The sequence below is a fragment of the Ruditapes philippinarum genome, unplaced genomic scaffold (assembly GCF_026571515.1).
Source record: "Ruditapes philippinarum isolate M1 unplaced genomic scaffold, ASM2657151v2 ctg5072_1_1_1_1, whole genome shotgun sequence".
NCBI classification, from domain to species: domain Eukaryota; kingdom Metazoa; phylum Mollusca; class Bivalvia; order Venerida; family Veneridae; genus Ruditapes; species Ruditapes philippinarum.
Window position 1 is genome coordinate 14,948 of NW_026852916.1, and position 25,185 is coordinate 40,132.

Here is a 25,185-nt window from a genome sequence, read left to right on the forward strand (position 1 = left end):
GGGGATTGAAATAATTAAGTTAACATAGATTGAATATACTGCTTTAGACGGTGCTAGAGGATTGAAATAATTAAGTTAACATAATTTGAATATACTGCTTTAGACGGTGCTAGAGGATTGAAATAATTAGGTTAACATAGATTGAATATACTGATTTAGACGGTGCTAGAGGACTGAAATAATTATGTTAACATAGATTGAATATACTGCTTTAGACGGTGCTAGAGGATTGAAATAATTATGTTAACATAGATTGAATATACTGCTTTAGACGGTGCTAGAGGATTGAAATAGTTAAGTTAACATAGATTGAATATACTGATTTAGACGGTGCTAGAGGATTGAAATAATTAAGTTTACATAGATTGAATATACTGATTTAGGTGGTGCTAGAGGATTGAAATAATTAAGTTTACATAGATTGAATATACTGCTTTATACGGTGCTGGAGGATTGAAATAATTAAGTTAACATAGATTGAATATACTGCTTTAGACGGTGCTAGAGGATTGAAAAAATTAAGTTTACATAGATTGAATATACTGATTTAGACGGTGCTAGATGATTGAAATAATTAAGTTAACATAGACTGAATATACTGATTTAGACGGTGCTAGAGGATTGAAATAATTAAGTTTACATAGATTGAATATACTGCTTTAGACGGTGCTAGAGGATTGAAATAATTAAGTTAACATATATTGATATACTGCTTTAGACGGTGCTAGAGGATTGAAATAATTTAGTTTACATAGATTGAATATACTGATTTAGTTGGTGCTAGAGGATTGAAATAATTAAGTTAACATAGATTGAATATACTGCTTTAGACGGTGATAGAGGATTGAATTAATTAAGTTAACATAGATTGATATACTGCTTTAGACGGTGCTAGAGGATTTAAATAATTAAGTTAACATGGATTGAATATACTGCTCTAGACGGTGCTAGAGGATTGAAATAATTAAGTTAACATAGATTGAATATACTGATTTAGACGGTGCTAGAGGATTGAAATAATTATTTTAACATAGATTGAATATACTGATTTAGACGGTGCTAGAGGATTGAAATAATTATTTTAACATAGATTGAATATACTGATTTAGACGGTGCTAGAGGATTGAAATAATTAAGTTAACATAGATTGAATATACTGATTTAGACGGTGCTAGAGGATTGAAATAATAATGTTAACATAGATTGAATATACTGCTTTAGGTGGTGCTAGAGGATTGAAATAATTAAGTTAACATAGATTGAATATACTGCTTTAGAAGGTGCTAGAGGATTGAAATAATTATGTTAACATAGATTGAATATACTGATTTAGACGGTGCTAGAGGATTGAAATAGTTAAGTTTACATAGATTGAATATACTGATTTAGAAGGTGCTAGAGGATTGAAATAATTATGTTAACATAGATTGAATATACTGATTTAGACTGTGCTAGAGGATTGAAATAATAATGTTAACATAGATTGAATATACTGCTTTAGGTGGTGCTAGAGGATTGAAATAATTAAGTTAACATAGATTGAATATTCTGATTTAGAAGGTGCTAGAGGATTGAAATAATTATGTTAAAATAGATTGAATATACTGATTTAGACGGTGCTAGAGGATTGAAATAGTTAAGTTTACATAGATTGAATATACTGATTTAGACGGTGCTAGAGGATTGAAATAATTAAGTTAACATAGATTGAATATTCTGATTTAGGTGGTGTTATGTGTGCGAGAGCCTTCATTCAAATTTATTCAATTAAAATTAGATGATAAAAAATGATATAAGCCTGCTTTTATTTTCTCATACTAAAGAAACGGCACAATATTGCCTATAATAATAGTTTGCAGAGTCTCTTCCAGATGTTTTTTTGACCTTTTTTACTAAAGAAAGTGTAGGAAAATATTTAGTGTTGTGAAATCTTTCTATAATTTAGTAGTGTTCGTTTACAGACGCATCAGACTGGTCCCCTGCGCAATTCTTGGATGGGAACCTAAATGGGACAGGGAACCAGATTACTGTACGCATGCGCTGTCAAATTGGAAAAAATCAGAATGGCGGAAAATAGCCCCGGATAATATTTTCTCAAAATTTGAAGAAATTGCGGTAAGTATCTTGAAAAGTTTGTAACTAATAGGTAAATTATTTTTTACTTGAATGAAATGTTAACATAACAAGTCAAAAACAATTAACTCGCTTAGGTAAATTAACAATGTTTCATCAATTGAAAACGAAAGTTGGATTTTGGGGAGATTTATTCAATCTCGGTATGTCTTAATACCAAATATGAGTGATATTCGCGGATATCACTATTAATACCGAATATGACCTATATTTTACAAAGTAATAATTTTTTTATAAATTTTTCTTGATACTATGTTTTATAATAATAAAATGAATTTACATGCAAAATTGCGTTAAATTCGGTCCATAACGGACATGCCTTTTATAGAAAACGCAATAAATATAACTTATAACTTTTTTATTTATTGACAAAAATTAACGAAATTTTGCATGTAAAAACATAATATCATTATTAACCATAGTATCGAGAAAAATAAATAATAAAATAATCAATTTATAAAAAATAAGTCGTATTCGGTATATTCTGTCCGCAACGGATATGACTTTTATAGAACGTAATTCGAATATAACTTATAACTTTTTTATTTATTGGCCAAATTTAACGATATTTTGCATGTAAAAACATCATATTATTATTAACCATAGTATCGAGAAAAAAAATTCAATTTATAAAAAATAAGTCGTATTCGGTACCTTCTGTCCGCAACGGTTATGCCTTTTATAGAAAACGCAATGAATATAACTTATAACTTTTTTATTTATTGACCAAATTTAACGAAATTTTGAATGTAAATTTATTTTATTATTTTAATACATCTTATTAAGAAAAAAAAATATAAAAAATAATTACTTTGTAAAATATAGGTCATATTCGGTATCTTCTGTCCTTCACGGATATGACTGTTATAGAAAACGCAACGAATATAACTTATAACTTTTTTATTTATGGACCAAATTTAACGATATTTTGCATGTAAAATAATTATATAATTATAAAACATCGTATCGAGAAATAATCATAAAAAAATTAATCAATTCATAAAAAATAAGTCATATTCGGTATCTCCTGTCCGCCACGGACATGACTTTTATAGAACGTAATTCGAATATAACTTATAACTTTTTTATTTATGGACCAAATTTAACGCAATTTTGCATGTAAATTCATTTTATTATTATAAAACATAGTATCAAGAAAAATTTATAAAAAAATTATTACTTTGTAAAATATAGGTCATATTCGGTATTTATAGTGATATCCGCGGATATCACTCATATTTGGTATTAAGTCATACCCAATTTATTTCCGCGTGAGGCTAATAATCTTCAATATCAACACACATTAATTAGACTTTTATTAAACTCTTCCTTAAATGAATTCATAATATTGATTAATAATCGCAACAGCTAGTCCTATTGTATGGGGTATGATTATTAAGGTGATTCCGCTTTGTCAGCCATGTAATAGTTATAGGATATATACGAGGACTTTACCGGCTGGTATCAGCGCATGGGGCGACAACAAGGGTAAATCATAGGAAATTAATCGAGACGGAACGTCGAGATAAAATTTCCATGATTGATCCTTTTGTCGCCCCATGCGCTGATACCAGCCGGTAAAGTCCACTGCGTACATACCGGAACGTCGAGATAAATTTCCATGATTGACCCTTCTGTCGCCCCATGCGCTGATACCAGCCGGTAAAGTCCGCTGCGTACATACCGGAAGGTTCTGCAGTGTATACATTCAGATTCAGACCAGCCTGTGAAGTCCGAGTATTTATTCTGTAACACTAACTGTTTTATCGCATGACCATCACGACTTTTTTCTTGGAGATTTACGCTCTCTCGTAATATTTGCTTTATTTTAACATATAAACTACTTCCATCTATTAATAATTACGCTAGAATATTATGTTCATATACGTGTAGTGATTTACTGAATGGCTTACTGGTCAGAATCTCCTGTAAAACGAAAGCATTGACTTAAAGTAAAAAAAAAAATGAATAATTTGATCATTGTTTCAGATTTGTCCTTGAGGACAGGATGCAGAAAATGGCGATTACTTTCCACTGGAGTCAACATCTTATAATAACTGCATTTTCAGATTTTGAAATAAAAATAAAGATTGAGATATATAAACATTAAAAAAAGTCTGTAACCTGTGTAATGTATTTTTTGCTCTTTTCCAGGTATGCTCACTTTATTATTTGAAATAAAATAATAAACTGGGCATGCGCGAGAAAGTGTACTGATACCTCATTAAGAGCACCCCAAAGTTTTCCAATACTGAAATTTAGAGAACGCCGATCTTCAAAGGAAAGTTGTGGCGGTCATGCCATAAGTTTGTTTTCACAAAGCCTGTCCAAAGTGAAAGTAGGCCAAAATTCATATGACAACAAAGCTCTTATTATAAAATGATGAACCATTTGAAAGTACACTTCCAGGTTTATATTTTAAGGACAATTATAAACAAAAATAAAAATGATAAATTGATAACAATAAGAATATTTACCTTGAATGTGCAAAGTTTTATGCACATTTCATGAATGGCAAAATCGTTTCTAAGGTCTGTTTTAGTGCCTACAAAAGCTATTTTTTGCAGCAAATACAAAAATCTTTCAAAACTTAACTCCAAATAAATCCATATCTCATGTCCTTCTAAGCACATGGCCTCCATTATTTTTTGTAAAAAAGTAGTGCAAGAAAACAATCATCATTTATAGCCTTATGAACTACTATTAAAATGAAAACACTATCAAACTTTAAAATCTAACATTTTTTATGTGTAACAGTGAAGTGTGTTTGTCATGTACACAAGAAATAGGTAAATGATGTTTATTTTCATGGTACTACTTTTTTACACATGTATGTCATGGTGGCCGGTATAGATGGATACCAAAAATAAGTTATTTTCACGAAAATAAGATCGCGGCTACGAAAATAAGATTTATTTTTTAAATAGTGCATTTATCTGTTGAAATAATTATATAAAATATATATTTATGCATTCATTGAATGATTTTACTACTACATGTACGAAAATAAGATCTGCCAACAATTAAAATCCGTATATATGAATTGATATTTGTACGAAAATAAGATCCAATTGAAAATATGATGTACAATGTATGCCAAAATAAGATGTATATATTCTGTATGAAAATTATGTTTTCGACTAAGATTTTTACAAATATTTTTATAAGATCTGTGAATATGAAATTTGCATGAAAATAAAATCCTTACAAAAATAAGATCTATACGAAAAAATACAAATGTATTAGTATGAACATAATATCTGTTTCAGAATGATACGAAAAAGGAATCAAAATCTGTAATTTATATGAAAATAAGATATCAATATGGAAATGGTTTTTACCAAATTATAAAACATAATTGAAAATACGTGTAGATTCTAATATGAAAATAATATCTATATTAAGTAAAAGAAAAGTATATAACTTTATTGCTTTAAGTGCTTTAATTAGATAATGCATTTATAAACAAGATATTTCTATTTGAGGGAAGGAAAAAAATGACACAACGTATGACACGTGCACATGACTGTCGGCAGCAATCAATGCGCTAATACGATGATTGGATTATTGAATTTTCGCACTTATCGTAATTGACACACACTTATTAAAGCCCATCTTGAAAGGTGTTTATTTGCGATTTATTATAGTGACCAATCATATCAAATTTTCATATAGATATCCTATACTTTTACAGATTTTTTTTTACAGATTTTGTTATCAAAAAAATATACTGTATATATATTTTTACACAGATCTTATTTTCGTTAAAGATCTTATTTTATAAAGACATTATTTTCATATACAGATCTTTTTTTTCCCGTAAAAATCTTAGTAGAAGACAGACATTATTTTATACAGATCTTATTTTCATATAAATCTTATATTTGTGCATATTATTTTCTTACAGATCTTACTTTTGTTGTATGGATCGCATTTTTATAGGATCTTATTTTCATATATATAGTATTTTCATACAGCTAATATTTTTTTACATAATATTATTTTCAAATGTATCTTATTCTCGTAAGGATATTATTTTCATGCAACTTTCATTTTCACAGATCTTACATTTGTAAAAATCTAGTCGAATACAGACAATATTTTCATACAGATCTTATTTTTGCGTTTAAACGGTTGGGCCATCCTTAAAAAAATGTTTGTTTGCAGTAACCCGACCCCAGAATTTTCAAGGTGGGTAGGTAGGTCGATTTTTTTTTTTTTATGCTCCCCGAAAAATTTCGGGGGAGCATATAGTCGGCGCCTTGTCCGTCTGTCCGTCCCTCCGTCCGTCCGAGCAAACATTTGATTATTATGAGCTTCATTCCGTAGTTAACCCATTACTTCATATACACGCCTTTTAACGCCTTTTTCACCCCCCCCCCTTTTTGTTGTCTCAAATGGTGAAAAAATGCCTTATTTAGGCCCCCAACACTTGTTTTTGTTTGAGAAATGTTGTTAAAAAAAGTGACCACTTTTTCGGCGCGGCCCCCCAACCAAAAGATACATCAGGGGGTTGCCAGAAGGGCGATGTGCCCCCTTCTGTTTGGGGGGTTTGAAGGGGGGCGGATTCCCCCTCATCGCCAAGAAAATTTTGGACTTGTGAGAGGCTATAAATGACCTCAGATTGATCATAAGGTAACGTGTAACCAACGCTGAAAAGCATTTGACTCTATCTCAATCCATTGAGAAGTTGCAGCACTTTGAAATCAATTATGATGGAAAAAATCAACGCAAAATAGTGATTTTTGGCAATTTTGAGATGTCCCCTCGTTGCCATGGTAACAGAAAATTTAAGCCTGAGCATGTTGTTGCAAGGGCAATGGTCCAGTCAACATTTGTGCCAAGTTTGATTAGTGTTTAAGCAGTTTTTATAGTATTATAGCAATTTGAACTTGTAACGGGAGACTTTTCAATGAAAACAGCCATTTTTCACAAAATGCTCATGAAGCAATGGGTTAATAAAAAAAATAAAAAAATCTACAAAACAACATTTTTTCTTCAAATTTATATGACAGGCCATGTTTAAACATGGAAAAACGCGATTTAGGGTAATTTCAAGTATTTTCATCATTTTTGTGTCGCCTTGAAAAGGTGACATATAGGGGTTACTTTTGTCGGCGGTGTCGGCGGCGGCGTCTGTGTCGGCGTCGTTGTCGGTGTCGTTGTCGGCGTCGTTGTCGGCGTCCCCTAAAGCTTGTCCGGAGCATAACTCAGTCACTATAAGTCTGAATGACTTCAAACTTGGTATGCATGCTTCTTTCAATAACCCGAAGTGCAGCGCACAAGGACCGGTACTCTGCAGTTCTTATTTTTTGAGTTATTGCCCTTTGTTAATTTTCATACTTTAATTTTGTCCGGGCCATTTCTCTTCAACTAAAAAAGCTATGGACTTGAAACTTCATAGGATGATAGATCTCATTATTAAGAAGTGCAGTGCACAAGAACCAGTACTCTGCACTTCCTAATTTTTGAGTTATTGCCCTTTGCTAATTTTCATACTTTATTTTTTGTCCGGGCCATTTCTCCTAATGTATAAAAGCCATGGACTTGAAACTTCATAGGATGATAGGTCTCATTAAGAAGAAGTGCAGTGCACAAGAACTGGTACTCTGCATTTCTTATTTTTTTGAGTTATTGCCCTTTGTTTATTTTTTCATACTTTAATTTTGTCCGGGCCATTTCTCCTTAAGTATAAAAGCTATGGACTTGAAACTTCATAGGATGATAGATCTCATTATTAAGAAGTGCAGTGCACAAGAATCTGTACTCTGCATTTCTTAATTTTTGAGTTATGGCCCTTTGTTAATTTTCATACTTAATTTTTGTCCAGGCCATTTCTCCTAAAGTATAAAAGTTATGGACTTGAAACTTCATAGGATGATAGATCTCATTAAAAAGAAGTGCAGTGCATAAGAACTGATACTCTGCATTTCTTATTTTTGAGTTATTGCCCTTTGTTGATTTTCTTACTTTATTTTTGTCCTGGTCATTTCTCCTCAAGTATGAAAGCTATGGACTTGAAACATCATAGAATGATAGATCTTATTGATAAGAAGTGCAGTGTACAGAAACTGCTGCTCTGCACTTATTATTTTTTAAGTTATTGCCCTTTGTTATTTTTCATATTTCATTTTTGTCCTGGCATTTTCCCCTAAACTACATTGTTCACAAGGCGACACATCCGACTCGCGGAGTTCTAGTCTGTTAACCCATTACTTCATATACACGCCTTTTAACGCCTTTTTCACCCCCCCTTTTTTGTTGTCTCAAATGGTGAAAAAATGCCTTATTTAGGCCCCCAACACTTGTTTTTGTTTGAGAAATGTTGTTAAAAAAAGTGACCACTTTTTCGGCGCGGCCCCCCAACCAAAAGATACATCAGGGGGTTGCCAGAAGGGCGATGTGCCCCCTTCTGTTTGGGGGGTTTGAAGGGGGGCGGATTCCCCCTCATCGCCAAGAAAATTTTGGACTTGTGAGAGGCTATAAATGACCCCAGATTGATCATAAGGTAACGTGTAACCAACGCTGAAAAGCATTTGACTCTATCTCAATCCATTGAGAAGTTGCAGCACTTTGAAATCAATTATGATGGAAAAAATCAACGCAAAATAGTGATTTTTGGCAATTTTGAGATGTCCCATCGTTGCCATGGTAACAGAAAATTTAAGCCTGAGCATGTTGTTGCAAGGGCAATGGTCCAGTCAACATTTGTGCCAAGTTTGATTAGTGTTTAAGCAGTTTTTATAGTATTATAGCAATTTGAACTTGTAACGGGAGACTTTTCAATGAAAACAGCCATTTTTCACAAAATGCTCATGAAGCAATGGGTTAATAAAAAAAATAAAAAAAATCTACAAAACAACATTTTTTCTTCAAATTTATATGACAGGCCATGTTTAAACATGGAAAAACGCGATTTAGGGTAATTTCAAGTATTTTCATCATTTTCTGTTAACCCATTACTTCATATACACGCCTTTTAACGCCTTTTTCACCCCCACCTTTTTTGTTGTCTCAAATGGTGAAAAAATGCCTTATTTAGGCCCCCAACACTTGTTTTTTGTTTGAGAAATGTTGTTAAAAAAAGTGACCACTTTTTCGGCGCGGCCCCCCCAACCAAAAGATACATCAGGGGGTTGCCAGAAGGGGGATGTGCCCCCTTCTGTTTGGGGGGTTTGAAGGGGGGCGGAGTCCCCCTCATCGCCAAGAAAATTTTGGACTTGTGAGAGGCTATAAATGACCTCAGATTGATCATAAGGTAACGTGTAACCAACGCTGAAAAGCATTTGACTCTATCTCAATCCATTGAGAAGTTGCAGCACTTTGAAATCAATTATGATGGAAAAAATCAACGCAAAATAGTGATTTTTGGCAATTTTGAGATGTCCCCTCGTTGCCATGGTAACAGAAAATTTAAGCCTGAGCATGTTGTTGCAAGGGCAATGGTCCAGTCAACATTTGTGCCAAGTTTGATTAGTGTTTAAGTAGTTTTTATAGTATTATAGCAATTTGAACTTGTAACGGGAGACTTTTCAATGAAAACAGCCATTTTTCACAAAATGCTCATGAAGCAATGGGTTAAGTAAAGAACAAAAACTCATAAAATTCAAATTAAGAGCTATTTTTTTGTGTTTATGAGCTTATTTTGCTTATGGACGTTGGTCCAGGTGGTGTTTATGAGCTGATTTGCCTCATAAACATCAAATTTTGGTACGTCCGTCTGTCCGTCCGTTTTCTTGTCCGGAGCATAACTTGAAAACCCTTGGAGATAATTTGTTTAAACTTCATACAGTGGTAGAGGGCATTGAGGGGGGAGTGCAGTGTCAAAGAAACATAACTCTATTTTGCCCGGTTTTTGAATTATCTCCCCTTATAGAAAAATCTTGTCCGGGACATAACTCTAAAACAATAAGAGATATCAACATGAAACTTTGTAGGTGAATAGATCTCATTGAGTAGAAGTGCAGTGCAAAAAAACCATAACTCTGTTAAGCCTCATTTTTGAATTATCTCCCCTTTTAGAAAAATCTTGTACTGGACATAGCTGTAAAACTATAAGAGATATCAACATGAAACTTTGTAGGTAGATGTATCTCAATGGGTAGATGTGCAATGCATGAGAATCGTAACTCTGCCTTGCCTAATTCTGGAGTTATTGCCATTTGTTTATTTTTACTTTTTGAATTTGTCCGGAACATAACTTGGAAACCATAAGAGATATCAACAAGAAACTTTGTAAGTTGATAGATAACAGTGATTAGAAGTGCAGTGGAAAGAACAGTAACTCTGCCTTTCCTAATTTTGGAATTATTGCACTTTGAACTTTTTCCAGGGACATAACTCTGAAACTACAAGAGGTGTACTTTCCTGTGTCCAAAACCTATTCGGGGAGCATCACCTGGCTCAAACCGGGCTCTTGTTTTAATTGAACTGTTCTCTCAAATAAACATGGAATTTCTTTCAAAATGATGGACAATATATGCTTTGATAATCTGGTTACAATTAATAAATTGATAACTGAATTCTAATTTAATAAGACCTACATTTTATTTCTTCTATTGACCTTTAAAAGAATGAAAACAAAGCACAAGGCATAATTTTATCCAGACCATGAAAAAAAAAAATTGGGTAGGGGCAAATTTTGTGAGTAGGTCGCGTTACTGCAAACAAACATTTTTTTAAGGATGGCCTTGGCTGTAGAATATGGATGCTTTTACTATATTTCTTAGAGTTTTATTACTTAGACAAATAATTGCCAGTCCAAAAAGCGACAATTTTATGCGGGTCTTAACTCTTATGCTAGCAGTTTCCTTGCAGTAGCTAATTCTTGAGCCTTCTATTGCTGTGAAAAAGACCCTTCAGACCATCACCATCTCTTGATCATTCCACTTTTTTTCGTATCTTTTGAATTGGATCTTTTTTTTTGTACATATAGTATTTCCATACAGATCATATTCTCAATTACTATTATTTTTGTACAAATATCAATTCATACAGGTTTTGACTTTTAATTTTTTACAGATCCTATTTTTGTACAGTCATGTAGTACTTTTATAATTATAAATATATAATATTTTCATACATGTATGTATTAACTATTTACAGAAAGATCTTTAATTTTGGTACGTATGAACATTTTTTCATACAGCTTTTATTTCCTTACATATTTTATTTTCGTAGAGTACTGTTTTGATTTTATTTTCGTACGGTACATATTCTTATATTATAGATCTAGATTTTATTTTCGTAGTCGTTATTTCAGGTTATTTTTACAATAGTTTTTTTATTTGGATACTTTTCACCACAAACATTTCTTGTCTTATAAGAGAACATTTCATTCTTAAAATTTATTTGCAAAATCAGTGAAGTAAATACTATTTTAATATAAGTTATGAACCATGTAAATCATATACATATATATATATTTTCGTAGCTGCCCTCTTGTTCATGCGTTCTTACAATACCAAATTTGGAATATTTACCATATTTGCCGGACAAACGTCTAATATTTCATTACAAAACATTTTATGCTTTATTATTTCATTCAAACAAATCATTTAATAACAGCAAAAATAGTTTCTGATACATTATATTCAAAAATAAATCTTATTTTCGTAGACCCGATCGTATTTTCGATTTACATGGCAATTCAAGCTATTTTCATACGATAGTATTTTCGGTTCAAACTTCACTTTTCTAAGCTCACCTGTCACAAAGTGACAGGGTGAGCTTTTGTGATCGCTTTTCGTCCGGCTTCCGTCCGTCCGTCGTCCGTCCGTAAACTTTTGCTTTAAATGACATCTCCTCATAAACCACTGAGCCAATTTCATCCAAACTTCACAGGAATGTTCCTTTGGTGGTCACCTTTAAAAATTGTTCAAAGAATTTAATTCCATGCAGAACTCTGATTGCCATGGCAACCGAAAGAAAAAACTTTAAATATCTTCTTTTAAAGAACTGTAAGAGCTAGAGCTTAGATATTTGGCATGAAACATCTTCTAAAGAGTGTCTACCAAGTTTGTTCAAATAAAAGCCCTGGGGTCAAAATTGGCCCCGCCCAGGGGGGTCATTGATTTTCCCTATATGCATATAGTAAAAACTTAAAAAAATCTTCTTTTAAAGAACCCAAAGAGCTAGAGCGAAGATATTTATTATGAAACATGTTCTAATGAGTGTCTACCAAGTTTGTTCAAATAAAAGCCCTGGGGTCAGAATTGGCCCCGCCCCAGGGGGTCATTGATTTTCCGTATATGCATATAGCAAAAAACTTAAAAAATCTTCTTTTAAAGAACTCAAAGAGCTAGAGCTAAGATATTTAGCATCAAACATGTTCTAATAGGTGTCTACCAAGTTTGTTCAATTAAAAGCCCTGGGGTCAAAAATGGCCCCGCCCCGGGGGTCATTTATTTTCCTTATATGTGTATAGCAAAAGCTTAAAAAATCTTCTTTTAAAACACCCAAATAGCTAGAGTTTAAATATTAAGCATGAAACATCTTCTAGTGAGTGTCTACAAAGTTTGTTCAAATAAAAGCCCTGGGTCAAAACTGGCCCCGCCCCGGGGGTCATCAGTTTTCCTGATATGTCTATAGCAAAAACTTAAAATCTTCTTTGAAAAAACCCAAATAGCTAGAGTTTATATATTAAGCATGAAACATCTTCTAGTAAGTGTCTACAAAGTTTGTTCAAATAAAAGCCCTGGGGTCAAAACTGGCCCCGCCCCAGGGGTGTCATTGTTTTTAACTATATGTGTATAGTAAAAACTTTAAAAAATCTTCTTTTAAAAAGCCCAATGAGCTAGAGCTTAGATGTTTAGCATGAAACATCTTCTTATGGGTTTGGGGGGGGGGGCTATATACAGGTGAGCGACCTCAGGGCCATCATGGGCCTCTTGTTAAAGTTTTTCGATAAAGCTTGGACTAGATCTGGATCACGAAGCGCTTGACAAGAAGGCAAACAATTCCATAAAAATAAAGCGCCCTGTGATTTTGTAAGACACAATACACAAATTGGCATATACATAGTGATATCACACGCACTGTAGGTGATATATTTGGATGATATACAATACACAAATTGGCATATACATAGTGATATTACCCGCACTGTAGGTGATATATTTGGATGATATACAATACACAAATTGGCATATACATAGTAATATTACCCGCACTGTAGGTGATATATTTGGATGATATACAATACACAAATTGGCATATACATAGTGATATCACCCGCACTGTAGGTGATAAATTTGGATGATATACAATACACAAATTGGCATATACATAGTGATATTACCCGCACTGTAGGGGATATATTTGGATGAAACAAAATACACAAATTGGCATATACATAGTGATATCACCCGCACTGTAGGTGATAAATTTGGATGATATACAATACACAAATTGGCATATACATAGTAATATTACCCGCACTGTAGGTGATATATTTGGATGATACACAATACATGTACACAAATTGGCATATACATAGTAATATTACCCGCACTGTAGGTGATATATATTTGGATGATATACAATACACAAATTGGCATATATACATAGTGATATTACCCGCACTGTAGGTGATATATTTGGATGATATACAATACACAAATTGGCATATACATAGTTATTACCCGCACTGTAGGTGATATATTTAGATGATACACAATACACAAATTGGCATAAACATAGTGATATTACCAGCACTGTAGGTGATATATTTGGATGATATACAATACACAAATTGGCATATACATAGTAATATCACCCGCACTGTAGGTGATATATTTGGATGATATACAATACACAAATTGGCATATACATAGTGATATTACCCGCACTGTAGGTGATATATTTGGATGATATACAATACACAAATTGGCATATACATAGTTATTACCCGCACTGTAGGTGATATATTTGGATGATATACAATACACAAATTGGCATATACATACAGTACTGGGCACGCGAAACCCGCACAATTCGTGTATTTGGGGCGAACTCTCATGCTTTATAACGCGAGCGAATTCGCGGAAACTTGAGACAATTGCCGCGAATTCAACTCGCGGCGATTTTGCCGTGATTCGCGGGGAATAATACATGATTATTCATTTGTATAATAAATGTAGATCTGTTTATAATTGTACTCTGTGAACTTGAAACCAGATATACATGTACAAGTACGAAAATTAATTAGTAGATCTACATGAAGTTGTATCAAGAAAATCTTGTAATTTGCTAAAATGCCCTTTCTCTATTTATCTTTGATACCAACAGCAAATATAAATAACCACTGCGAAATCAAATAACACCGTTAAAAACTTTCCGTAAATGGCGGAATCATGACCTCAATGTATAAATGCGATGCAGTACAAGTATGCAGTTCCATCGGCAGGTAAATAGTGTACATGTACACGTGTAAAACTATTTTTTAGGGGGGATACATATTGAGTTTATAGTAGAGATAATATATGTGTAAAAAGATATTTAGTTACATAAAAAGATACATAATTGATACGACATTAACTTGTTCATTTCTAAATGTATCCCCATATTGAAAACGTTACATAAGACATAAATTCAAGCATGGTCAAATTACCGATGTGATAAACTGATCCTGTGTAAATATTCCTGTACGACCTGGAAGAGTTATAGTGGATCACCGGGACATTTCGTTCTCTCGGGTGATCATTACTCAATTTATTACACGTCTGTAAAAAATAACACACGCAAGATTTGTCTCCTATAATTTCTGAATGCCGGATATTTGCACCCCTCCCAAACCAAAAGGAAAGCTTGCGGCAAGCTTGCGACAAGCTTGCTGCAAGCTTGTCGCAAGCTTACATTGGCTATTTATGCTTGCTGTAAGCTTGCTGCAAGCTTGCGCAAGCTCGCCAGTAGTTTCATACAGAATTCTGCAAGCTAATTATGCGCAAGCTTACAAAATAATTTTTATCGCAAGCTTGCGCAAGCTTCTTCGAAAGTTTGGACTTAAAAAATTCTGTGAAAGCAGGAAAATGAAAAGTAGTGAGAAATTTCTAAGTACAAAAACTTGGAAATGTTTATAAAAATCATTTCACTCAAACTAATTAGCATTTATATAACATAATGGGATTCAAATGAAAACATTTATTTCATAGATTTTATTTGCCTGTCTATAAGATTCATATAACTTTATCAATTTTTTTAATTGTTATTAAAATTCTTATTACTTTCTCAAAATTATTAATTTAAATGCCAATGTCAAAAATTAGAGAACACTTGAGACATCTGGATGATGTTCAGTAAAAAAAAGGAAAATCACCCAAAATCAAAATGAAAGAGGAAACCAAGAGTGTTTCAGCTTATAAATTTTTAATAAAAGCTTTCAACACAATTAAACTAAGATAAAGTCAGTATTTTAAATAAGTTATTATGAAAGTTAACAAAATTCACATTTCTTAACAATTGTGAACTTACAAGCAAATAGAATGAACATTTGATATTCAATTTGTCTAATGGCTATTTTTTTTTAATTTCAATCACTGAATGTTAATTTATTTTATTCATGTGTCTTTTAATTTTTAATTCATTAGCACAAGTATATCCCTTCTTAAATATTGACTATCTTGTGCAGAAGTTAATTATGGCATAATTAAGATTCAATTTGACATTTCATAAATTGGTCTCCAGAGTGTGAGTATTAATTGTAGACTGTTCACACATTGAAGTGATTGTAACATACTATAAACATGTGTTATTGGTCAGTGATCAGTCAAGTGCAACATTACATTTTCCTTGCTGCTTTTATAATAGCCAGTGTAAAACTCACCTATCTTATATAAAAGAAAGTGTGAGATAAGTGGGGTTTACAACATGTACTCTAATATCCTGAACCAATCTGGTATCCGGATCTGATCTCAGAAAATTCAAATATTACTCAGAAAGAGTTTATTTGGACCTCAGTGCTTATAATTTAAAAAGATGCTTAGGAGTAGAGTTAAACATGTGACTAAAGTGCCATTTAGATGAAACAACTTTATAATGTGAACTTTAATAAAATTATAATGGGACATTAAAGGAGTTCTTCAATCAGATGGAAATGGAAATTTACTACTGTTCAATGGAATAATGGTAAGTTATTTAGACTATTTTGTTACAACAGTCTTTTCAAATTTACCTTGCAAATGAACACTTTTAATTTTAGTTTTTGTTTTTCTTCATAAATTTTACATATGTGCTGATTTAAATCTTTTTCACTGAGTGTTATTGAGTGGGAATTTTTAAATCTGCCCTTTTCTTTACATTATGTACCAGTAAATTACATTCCTGGTCATGATTTTTCATACCATTTACATTTTGAGGATATTTCAGTAAATTATGGGTTTATATTAACAGTACCAAACTACTATCAGAATAAGCATTTTGATTTTACTCAATTTATATATTATGTATTAGTAATGAATATTTTTTTCTTATTTACAGGAAAACTTACAATGCTACACAGGTATCATAGAGAGTTTCAAATTATAATGATGAAGGAAAGAAAAATGAGGTTGATTACAGAAATAATTGATGGTTAGTTTTGTTATTCAATAAGGTTAGATAATTGAAAAAATAATGAAATAAATAATTACAATTGATTTGAACAATTTTAACTGTTAGATGAACAACTTTCGATGTAGTATAAATTTCCATTTAAATAAAATGATTGTACAGAATATAATTTTTGTATTTTAAAGATTTACTTAAATTACAATATTATTTATCTTAAATGTTTTTACAATACTTAAATGCATGTAATACATTCACTATTTAAAATGTTCATATAGTTAAAATAGAAGTTCTGATAAAAAGATTCATTATCATCTGATGTAGCAGTCAAAACCTGAGTAGGAATGTGAATAATTTTCAATTGTATTGTTTAAACAAACAATTGCCTTGTTAGATATAGATCTATGTTGTTGAAATTATTTATAGCAATATTTAACAAAATTAAAAACTATTGCAGCAAGAACAATTTTAATTTTTATGGCAAGATTGCCCAAAAATAATATTTTACTATTGCAAAAAAATAATTTTTTACTATGCAATGTGTGCTTTCAAATATTGATCTTTTTAATTACATGCTAATAATACCAAGCATATGCATATTAAACATAAATAATTAATTATTATACAAATATTTTTTTTTTCAGTGTGTACAACAGGCAGTCAATAATATGGATAGAGAAGCCATTCTGAAAGACTGAATCTGTGAAGGACATGATTTATCATATGGATACTTATTTGAAAAAACCAAAAAAAAAAAACCCAAAAAAAACAGTTATCTTAAATAAATAATGTTTTGTTTTCTATTTTCTCAACGTGGTAGACATTTATTATTTTTTGAATATGTGTTATAGAATTATTTTTGTTAAGATGACTTGTAAATCTAGAAATCAGTTGAAATGAATAAATTATTTCTATTATGTAATAGTTTATTAATATTATACCTTATCACATGACGATTAATTGCAATATTGTAGAATTTAAAGAAGTTTGTTACAGGCTAGACGCATTTATTAGCTTGTCGCAAGCTAGAGGCAAGCTTGCCGCAAGCTTGTAACTAGCTTGTCACAAGCTTGCAACTAGCTTGTCGCAAGCTTGCAACTAGCTTGTCGCAAGCTTGTGGTGCCTTTCAAATCTAAAGCATGCATTTTTGAAAACAGGCTGCAAGCTTCCCGCAAGCTTGCGGCAAGCTTGCCGCAAGGTTCCAATTCTAAGCTTTCCGCAAGCTTTATTTGCAAGCTTGCGACAAGCTTGTTGCAAATTTGTCGCAAGCTTTTATAAAGCTTGCGATTTTGGTTTGGGCTGTTTTAAAAATGTTAAAATATTTAATTGTTAGTTACCGAAAATTATCGCAGATTGTTGAAATTCCATAGCGCTAAAAGACACAAAAACACTCGCGCAAAAAGAAGCATCCATAAATATAAGGAATATAATGTTTCCATTGTTAAATAATAAATACAAAATTGACACACGAAATGACCTCTGACAAATGATTGGTCGGCTCTTCTGAAGAATCTGTGAATCTTTGATGTTTACACACCTGTAGTTGTTGCCGAATCATCAAAGAAATGCCGACACTCTATTGACTTCCACCTCTTTTTTATATATCAGAAAAAAAACTGTCATTTCTTTTTGTCAAGGAATGATTACACAGTCATGTTTAATTATTGCTCAAGTAAAAAAAAATGTTGGATATTGATTGTGTCAATTATTGACATATTATTAATCGTAAGTGCATTTTGATTGTGATATTTTATTTACATTTTTATGATCTTTAAGATATTGTGCAATACATGTGTCTGCTATCAAAACAATAATGCATATGAAAGGACCACAGCTTCCAAAAATTTATTTTTTCGGTCAATTTTATGACAGAATCCCCACTGCTACCAGAAATGTTCTATTGCATGGGCTTAGTATTTAATCTGTGTTGTCAGTCATAAACAAACGAACATGTACCCCAAAGCACATTAAAATTACCACATGGTAAACTAGTGACCATATTAATGCTTTACAAATATTCATTAATTGAACAAAAAAAATTTTAATCCCGTTTCCACACCTTAATTTGATACGTGCTATTATTAGTTAATTCAACTTAATTGCCGCGCGCATGCAGTACTGCTTGACGTAAGGAAAATATCCTTCCCTGGTTGGTCGCTATTTATGTAAATACTTTAAATAGTAACACCCAAATTTTACCTCATGAATGATCACTCGTTACTTTACATATTAAATGTGTGATTTAACTCCGATTTTATTTTCGTTTTCGATGGAATTTTTTGGGTCGAATGCCCTGGCTGATTTGGAGGAAATAAAAAAAATCTGATTTGCATCTTGCTACTCATCACCTACTCATGCACCTGGCATTTTTTACTCGTGAAATTGAAGGTAAAAAATGTCTCAATTTAAGTGATAAACTTTTACAATTTTCAACAATCATGATTAGCGTATTAGACGTAATAATTAGTTACACCTGTGAATCGGTGCTAAATGTCGCTTTGCATTGTTCTAAAAATAGAATATGTGCGAAAGTAAACAATGGATTTTAATTACATTTGTATTATTATCAAAATAACAATTGGACAATTTGTTATCGTGCGTTCTTTGATGTAGTACCAATTACCTTTTGTAATTTCAATCTCGTTTTATTACCAGCACCTGATTGCTTTGTTTTAGTATACAAAATGTATACGCTGTACATGTTCAAATGCTAAATATTTATAAATATACATGACATTTACAAGATTTTTTTAAAGTTTTCAAAATTAAAGACCACGGGAATGACCAAGTACACATAGTACTTTCTAATACAATTATTGCTGAAGATTCGCCGTAAATTACAGCGATACATTGCGGCGATTTTTTCGTGAACCGCCATGATATTCGGCGAACTTGCATGCGGCGATGTTTTACCGCGTAATGTCCCGTCGCGTCATAGACTGCACTCCCGGCATAACACGACTTTTGCAGGTTTCGCGTGTCCAGTACTGTAGTGATATCACCCGCACTGTAGGTGATATATTTGGATGATATACAATACACAAATTGGCATAAACATAGTGATATCACCCGCACTGTAGGTGATATATTTGGATGATACACAAATTGGCATATACATAGTGATATTACCCGCACCGTAGGTGATATATTTGGATGATATACAATACACAAATTGACATATACATAGTGATATCACCCGCACTGTAGGTGATATATTTGGATGATACACAATACACAAATTGGCATATACATAGTGATATCACCCGCACTGTAGGTGATATATTTGGATGATACACAATACACAAATTGGCATATACATAGTGATATCACCCGCACTGTAGGTGATATATTTGGATGATACACAATACACAAATTGGCATATACATAGTGATATCACCCGCACTGTAGGTGATATATTTGGATGATATACAATACACAAATTGGCATATACATAGTGATATCACCCGCACTGTAGGTGATATATTTGGATGATATACAATACACAAATTGGCATATACATAGTGATATTACCCGCACTGTAGGTGATATATTTGGATGATATACAATACACAAATTGGCATATACATAGTGATATCACCCGCACTGTAGGTGATATATTTGGATGATATACAATACACAAATTGGCATATACATAGTGATATTACCCGCACTGTAGGTGATATATTTGGATGATATCGCAGGGACATGAAGAGGCAGTTTCTTAAAATTTGCTACTGTGTCTAAATGTGTTTATGTTTTTGTTACTTTTGAAAAACACACTAACAAATGACTTAAAATTTAATGCTGACCATATAATCATTATTATTTTTTTATGTTTGTGCAATTAAAAAATAAAATAAATTAAGTTTAAAGCATTGTATCTTTTCCAGGTTTCGAGCCCCATAAATTGAATTGAGATTATAAATGAAATTACATGTATATGTGATCAATTACGTTACATAAAAAATATTACATAAAAAATATGTTACAAGTTACACAAATTCTATATGCATTTTTTCATCTGGAAATTATTTCATACATGTATTTTATTTTTGTATATTAATATATCAACCTTTGTCCTCAGGTAATTCTTAAAGGGTGATAACATGGCATCTTCCTACAACAATTCCTCTGAGGAACAAACAGAACTACGCAGACTTCACATTAAACTTATCTCTGAAATTAACGATAATTTAGATAAAAAAAGCATAGAGTATGAAAAATTATTTTTTCACTTCGGAACTTATGTGCCTTTAGGATTAATTGCCAATAAATCAAGTCTAGATAAATTTGAAACTTTATGCACCAGAAAAATCATAACACCAGGAGAAAATTATGAAAAATTGAAACAAATATGTCTAGACAGTGGAAATGATATTTATGTAGATACAATAGAAAAATATGAAAAGGAAATGGAAAAAGTTCGATCTCAACATAGATATACAGGTATGTACGAATAGAAATTCAAGTTTATCTGAAAGAAAAAAAAACCTTTTTATTTGATGTACATGTACATATTATATTATAATACTGCACGTTTGTAACGTCATTTTTCATTGGATAATCGTGACGTTTATATAGTTTTATATAAACGGCTGCTGTCGATTCATGAGGAAATCTTAATTTTTTCTATAAAAATGATGCTTGCTGTAGTATAAATTCGTTATAAAGATTGTTGACCGGTTATATGGACGTATATAAACGGCTGTTTGCAATATAACCCTCGCCTAACGGCTAGGGTTATATTTACAAATAGCCGTTTATATAGGGCCATATAACCTGTCAACGATCTTTATAACTAATAATGTAATTGCATACTACTTTGAACCAGTTACCAAATGATTACAAAAAACAGTCAAAGATATGAATGATATTTTAAAGATTACTACTACGGTATATATATTTGATCTATAATTTTGTTCAAGATCTTCTAAATTACTAGTACTTGTATTCATTAACTGAAATATTACTTTAGAACGGTTTATCATAATGTTTTTATTCAGTTTGGAATTTAATACATGGAGATATCAATTTTGAGTGCATTTTTAAAGAATTATGCATGGTTAGCATTCAAATGCGCAGGTCGAGCATAATCACAAAGACCGATACTCCGGAGTGATTTATTACAAAGCATTTGAACAATAATCCATGCATTATGATAATGATGGTCAAAGTATTCAATTTTTATTGATGATTTGTATAATTCGCTGTACTTGTTACTTGGTTTTTAATCGATGGATTATTTTCATACTTAGACAAAATAATCTTTAGGATTTGAATCACACGTTGAATGAACAACACTTGTGACCAAACAGAAATGTATAATAATTAAGATATGTCATTGATGTTTAAATGACGTTGACCATTAAATGATTGAATTTTGATTATATTTGTATATATAACTTTGTCATTTACAGTTCAGCTCGTGTGTTATGTACAAATTTTTGTGCTTCCTCTGCAAGCGACCTTAAGGTAGACCATGGGTAATGGGCACCATAAGGAACTGTAAAATTGACAGCATAGGACAGTTATATGTCTTCAAGGTCACCTGTATGCAAAATTTAAATAAAATTTACCGTGTGGTTTATGAGTTATGGATATATTTCTGAACTAAGACCTTGCCATTAGAAGGGCTTATTTTCAGAAATGAGGAAACTGTAAATAATCTGTAATATCATCATTATAAAAAATGTTTTTCTATTGCTCATTGTTAAGAAACAAATAATAACATTCAGGTAACACATTACACAAGCAAAATGTTTGTTTCTAAACAAAATGTTCTTAATATGTATAAAAATGTTACCCTACCCCACCCACTTTTAACACTTATTTTACCATTTCCCTATCTAAAATGCCTTATTCAAAATATCCCTAAAATTTATCGAAATGAGGGTCTGTTTTCAAAGTTTGCCTAAATTTTTTCAAAGGTATATTAGTTGATTAGCGAAATATAAAATACTTTCACCATGTAGTTTTTATTTCATCGATCTTTGAAAATATCTGGTATCATATTTGCTATAAATTTTGGCATTATTTAGCAAAAAAATACCTAAAATAATTATATAATTTAAATCAAACTTTTTTTCTTCCATAAGGGATCAGAGAGATACATTAATAATGTTAAAAAGAAAAAAAGAAAGAAAAAAAAAGTTGCCCCTTCTGGGGTTTGAACCCACGCCCCTCAATTTCAATGTAGTTTACAAGCGATGCGAGCCTATTTGAATACTCTTCAAAGTGGAGGTAATGCATTACCCATGGTCTACCTTAAAGCAAACTCCTTAATCCCCCTTGTTTTTCTGAGAGTAATCGCGGAGAAACACCCATGACCACAATCGGAGAGTTTTAGAGAGGGTAAAGGTATTATCGCAGAGATTCTCAAAGAAAATCACTATTTATAAGTTGATATTATATTCAAAAATTATCCTTTTTCATTAAAGTACATGTAATTCTCCCTTTCATTAAAAAGAAACAACAGTCTTATTAATTTTTGTTTTGAAATTTGTAGGTCCACAGGAAGCTGAGAAAAAACATACAGAATTAAAAAGAAAATTTACTGTTCTTGAGTCAGAACAAAAAGAGGTAGAATGTGTTTCATTTCCTTTTTTCTGGTTAATATACTGGTACATGTATAACTGTTTGTTTCTGGTTGATATACCTGTATATATAATTATAACAAACAATCATGGTTTGAAAATAACAATTTGGTTAGCAAGCTTTGTAACTTCATGAAGGCAGTTGTACCCACTTTTAGCTCACCTGTCACAAAGTGACAGGATGAGCTTTAGTGATCGCTTTACGTCCGGCGTCCGGCCGACATCCGTAAACTTTAACTTTAAATGACATCTCAAAAACCACTAAGCCAATTTCATCCAAACTTCACAGGAATGTTCCTTTGGTGGTCACCTTTGAAAATTTAATTTCATGCAGAACTCTGGTTCCCATGGCAACCAAAAGAAAACACTTTAATTTATAATATCTTCTTCTAAAAAATCCAAAGAGCTACAGCTTAGATATTTGGCATGAACATCTTCTTGTGAGTGTTTACCAAGTTTGTTCAAATAAAAGCCTTGGGGTCAAGATTGGCCCCGCCCCAGGGGGTTATTGATTTTCCCTATATGCATATAGTAAAAGCTTAAAAATCTTCTTTTAAAGAACCCAAAGAGCTAGACTTATGATATTTAGCATGAAACATCTTCTAATGGGTGTCTACCAAGTTTGTTCAAATAAAAGCCTTGGGGTCAAAATTGGCCCCGCCCCGGGGGACATTGATTTTCCTTATATGTGTATAGCAAAAACTTAAAAATCTTCTTTGAAAAAACCCGAATAGATATAGTTTAGATATTTAGATATTAAGCATGAAACATCTCTACAAAGATTGTTAAAATAAAAGCCCTGGGGTCAAAACTGGCCCTGCCCCAGGTGTGTTATTGTTTTTATCTATATGTGTAAAGAAAAAACTTGAAAAAAACTTTTCTTTTAAAAAACACAACGAGCTAGACCTTAGATGTTTAGCATGAAACATCTTCTAATGGGGGTCTACCAAGATTGTTCAAATAAAAGCCCTGGGGTTTAAACTGGCCTTGCTCCAGGGGCCTATATACATGTGAGCGACTTCAGGGCCATCATGGCCCTCTTGTCATTAGTAACACAGTAGAAATATGGTGATAAATGCTGCAAAATTCATCATTAATCGCATATACATGTAACATGTATATTATTTATTCACTTTTTCAGCTTGTCTATTATATTAATATCCAACTCACTTGGATTTTGACATCTGTCCAACACTTTCGGTTAAGTTTTTTTAAATCACTTGTAGATATTGACAGAATTATGCCCTTTTTGTGTCGCCTTGAAAAGGTGACATATAGGGTTACTTTTGTCGGCGGTGTCGGCGGCGGCGTCTGTGTCGTTGTCGGCGTCGTTGTCGGCGTCGTCGTCGGCGTCCCCTAAAGCTTGTCCGGAGCATAACTCAGTCACTATAAGTCTGATTGACTTCAAACTTGGTATGCATGCTTCTTTCAATAACCCGAAGTGCAGTGCACAAGGACCGGTACTCTGCAGTTCTTATTTTTTGAGTTATTGCCCTTTGTTAATTTTCATACTTTAATTTTGTCCGGGCCATTTCTCTTCAACTAAAAAAGCTATGGACTTGAAACTTCATAGGATGATAGATCTCATTATTAAGAAGTGCAGTGCATAAGAACCAGTACTCTGCACTTCCTAATTTTTGAGTTATTGCCCTTTGTTAATTTTCATACTTTATTTTTGTCCGGGCCATTTCTCCTAATGTATAAAAGCCATGGACTTGAAACTTCATAGGATGATAGGTCTCATTAAGAAGAAGTGCAGTGCACAAGAACTGGTACTCTGCATTTTTTATTTTTTGAGTTATGGCCCTTTGTTAATTTTCATACTTGATTTTTGTCCAGGCCATTTCTCTGAAAGTATAAAAGTTATGGACTTGAAACTTCATAGGATGATAGATCTCATTAAAATGAAGTGCAG

General features: G+C 32.2%; 1 protein-coding gene across 1 annotated transcript in view; it reads left to right on the forward strand.

Annotated features, from left to right (window-relative positions):
* Window positions 1-2,001: 2,001 nt before the first annotated feature.
* The window catches only part of LOC132728207 (uncharacterized), a 32,988-nt gene continuing 9,804 nt past the window's right edge, over window positions 2,002-25,185 (forward strand). The window contains exons 1-3 of the mRNA XM_060713838.1: window positions 2,002-2,115; window positions 20,762-21,123; window positions 23,183-23,256. Of these exons, the coding sequence (XP_060569821.1) occupies window positions 20,784-21,123; window positions 23,183-23,256 (414 nt within the window). The 5' untranslated portion in view covers window positions 2,002-2,115; window positions 20,762-20,783. The remainder of the gene's footprint in view (window positions 2,116-20,761; window positions 21,124-23,182; window positions 23,257-25,185) is intronic.